We start from the raw sequence: 2,862 nt of genomic DNA, 5'->3' as shown, positions 1-2,862 counted from the left end.
CCATAACCCCGTCTGCGGATTGCCCGCCACATGAAAATGTGGCAGGCCCTACTTTTGCGACGACGCCTTCGGCAGAAGGCGCCGTCGACCTTCGCCGAGGACCCCCCGGAACACGTGGGGAGTCCTACAGCTCGAGACCCCTGCAATGCAGGCGGCGAACCCCGATTCGCCGCCCGCGGGTCCCTCTCTCAACGCGGCGCGCTGTCCGGCGCCACTATGTGCGCCAGGCGGCGGCGTCACCCCGGTCTCCTGCGGCGGGTTGGTGGCGGGTCGACATTAAGTCTTCCCGCGCCCGCTCCGCCGCTTCTCCGTCCTAAGGGCTAATAAAATTATTATGAACTGGTGTCCATTCGCTCCACACCATTGCGCCGAGTCCTACTCTTAGGCGCACCTCTGCCTCCAAGCGCCGGCTTTTGTCCGGCTGCGACGCAGCCGTTGCCGCCAACGGAATGGCCAGCCGGTTTCTTCGCCGCCTCACAGACGGGGCAGTTCGGGTCCGCCGAGCAGTCCCGTGCCCGGTGATCCGGCTTTCCGCAGCGGAAGCAAAGCTTGCTGCGGTCCACCTCACACGAGCACGTGACACCCATGTGCCCCGTCTCGAGGCAGCGGAAGCACCTCGTTGGCCGCGAGGGGAGAAGCACCACCCTGGCCGAGGTCCAGCCGACCCTCACGCGGCCGGTGTCGGTCACCTTCTTGGCGGCCGCCACCGGTACGCTCAGCCACAGGGAGCCATCCCCCCTCGGGCCGAAAACGAGCCTGCCCGGCCTTATGTTATCGGCCGCGCAACCTCCCTCTCTGGCCACTGCCTCCACTACCTCGGCCGCGGTGGCAGAGTCGTCGAGGCCGGTGACGCGCAATTCGGCGCGTTTCACCGGCCTGGCGACCCTGACCAGCTCTGGGCCGAGCACCTCTCTAAGCTTTGTGGCCAGAGAGTCCGCCTTCTCCGAGGCTGCCTCGCCACCTACCTCCAGCATTCGAGCGCCCGTGGCCGCCTTGCGGAACTTGATATCTCTGATACCAAGTTCCGCAAGTTTAATGCGGCTCTTCGCCTGCGTTAGGACCGCGGCATATGTAACGCCACTCTCCTCTGCTCCCGGAGCGAGAGTGAGAGTGACTGCCGCGGTCTTTGGGGCCCGTAGTTTGGCCTTCCTCTCAGGGGGGCTAGCCTTGTTCGGCCCCTTGGTCGCCTTTTTGGCCGCTTTTTTGGCCCCGCGTGCTGCGACCGTGGCCCATGTGGCCTCGGCGGGCGTAGGGGCAGGCCTATCCCTCGCCTGTGCGGCCTCTCTAGCGGCCAGGCTCGGCTGCTTCCCCTTCCTCTTCCTTTTGGGCGGTGCCTTAGGCGGCTGCCCATCAGTCGACGGGGTCTCGCCTGGGGCCGCCGCCGGAATTGACGCCCGATCCTGGGCCCCCGTGCCCGATGTTGAGGGCAGGGGCTCTTTAGTTGCTGGACCCTTCTTCTTTGCCCCCTGTTTTGCCTTAGGGAGCGAGGCGGGAGGGCCGTCACCTTCCGTTCTCCTGTCCGCCGCCAGCGGAGGCCGGCGGCGTGGATCGGGGAGGAGACGCTCCTCCAGTCCAGCCAGCCTGGCGTTCAGCATGCTGCCGAACGTTGCCACGTTGGCCCGCGATACCTCGTCTAGCAGCTTCTGGATGTCTGGTTCGTCGGGCTGGGCCGGTCGCCGTTTCATCTCCATCAGCTCGCGGCGTAGCTCCTCCATGTCTCTGTGGAGGCGCGCATTTGCTGTTTCCAGCCGCGCCACCTCCTCCGACATCGTCCGCTCTCTTAGCTGGGAGACGGCGGCTTTGATGTTTGCCGCCGCCTCCTTCAGCGCTTTTACCAACGTCCCCTTTATATTGGTGGACTTTGTTGCCACGTCTATAATCGTCTTCAGCGATGCCTCAACACATTTGTTGAGGGCAACGCTGGTCTGGTCCTCCTCTGTCTCGAACAGCGAGAGATGGGCCGGGCCGGATGGTATGGTGGCCCTTGCCTCTCTCGCTGTTCGCAGGGACGCGGCCACCTCGGTATCGGCATCGACGCTGAAGGGCCGGCCCCGTCCGCGTTTTAATTTGAGGGCTGCCCCCTTGACGGGAGCAGCGCCACTCGTCTCCTCCGGGTCAGAAGGGGGGCCCCTTCCTCTTTTGAGGAAGGCCCTTCTGTAGGACTCCCCGGACACGCCAGACATATAGCTGGCGGCCGAGGAGTCCGAGTCAAATTCGGTGTTGGACGCTGTAGCGCCACTGTCCATGCCAAACGAGTCGCACCGCGTCAGCATAACTCTGAGCGTGCGCCCGTTGTTGGCGAGTGACTCGAGCCACTGATCTCTCCCGCTCTGGGTCGAAGTGCTCGTGCCCCCGCTTTCCTCCTGTCTTAAAACTACGTCCTGTCCACTTGCCTCGATGTCCATTTCCGTTGCCAGGGTCGTCGTTGTATTTGAGTAGCAGTCCTTGCCCCCCCCAGAATACGCGGGGCTGCCCGCGGCCGAGGCCGCGGGGAGGGATTCTCCTCCAGCTGAGCTGGAGGTACCCTCCTGGGGTAAATTTGTATTGAGGGATGCCATCATTTACTTTTCCAGTGTTGTCGGACACCGGAAACCGCCTTTATTCCGGGGTAGGTCCCCACGACGCGCGGCCTACAAGGCCGCCATCCTCCGACCCATCAGGGTCCACTGGTGTTTCCCGCGGGCCTGTCCGGTATGGGAGGCCCTGTCCGGCATAGCCCCGCGGAAAACACCCCTCCACTCCGCACGGCGGCACCTCGGTGCGCGCCGCGCCCTGCACCACCCAATGGGCGTGCGTGGGCCCCGACCTGGGCCTGCGCTAGGCGCAGGACCTGGTAAGGACCCCATAGTGGCCGCGGGCCTG

The 2,862-nt window shown here is 64.7% G+C and overlaps 1 protein-coding gene across 1 annotated transcript; it reads right to left on the bottom strand.

Annotated features, from left to right (window-relative positions):
* Positions 1-332: 332 nt before the first annotated feature.
* Positions 333-2,558, bottom strand: LOC106127473 (uncharacterized). The gene has a single exon (XM_013325553.1). The coding sequence runs from the start codon at positions 2,556-2,558 to the stop codon at positions 333-335; it is 2,226 nt and encodes a 741-aa protein (XP_013181007.1).
* Between the last annotated feature and the right edge of the window lie 304 nt (positions 2,559-2,862).

Source organism: Papilio xuthus, unplaced genomic scaffold (genome assembly GCF_000836235.2).
Source record: "Papilio xuthus unplaced genomic scaffold, Pxut_1.1 DF824655.1, whole genome shotgun sequence".
Lineage (NCBI taxonomy): Eukaryota > Metazoa > Arthropoda > Insecta > Lepidoptera > Papilionidae > Papilio > Papilio xuthus.
Note: the sequence above shows the minus strand (reverse complement) of the source record. Positions and strands in the feature narration are given on the sequence as shown.

Coding starts and splice junctions, on each gene's coding strand:
- LOC106127473 (XM_013325553.1), bottom strand. CDS start 2,558: ATGGCATCCCTCAATACAAATTTACCCCAGGAGGGTACCTCCAGCTCA.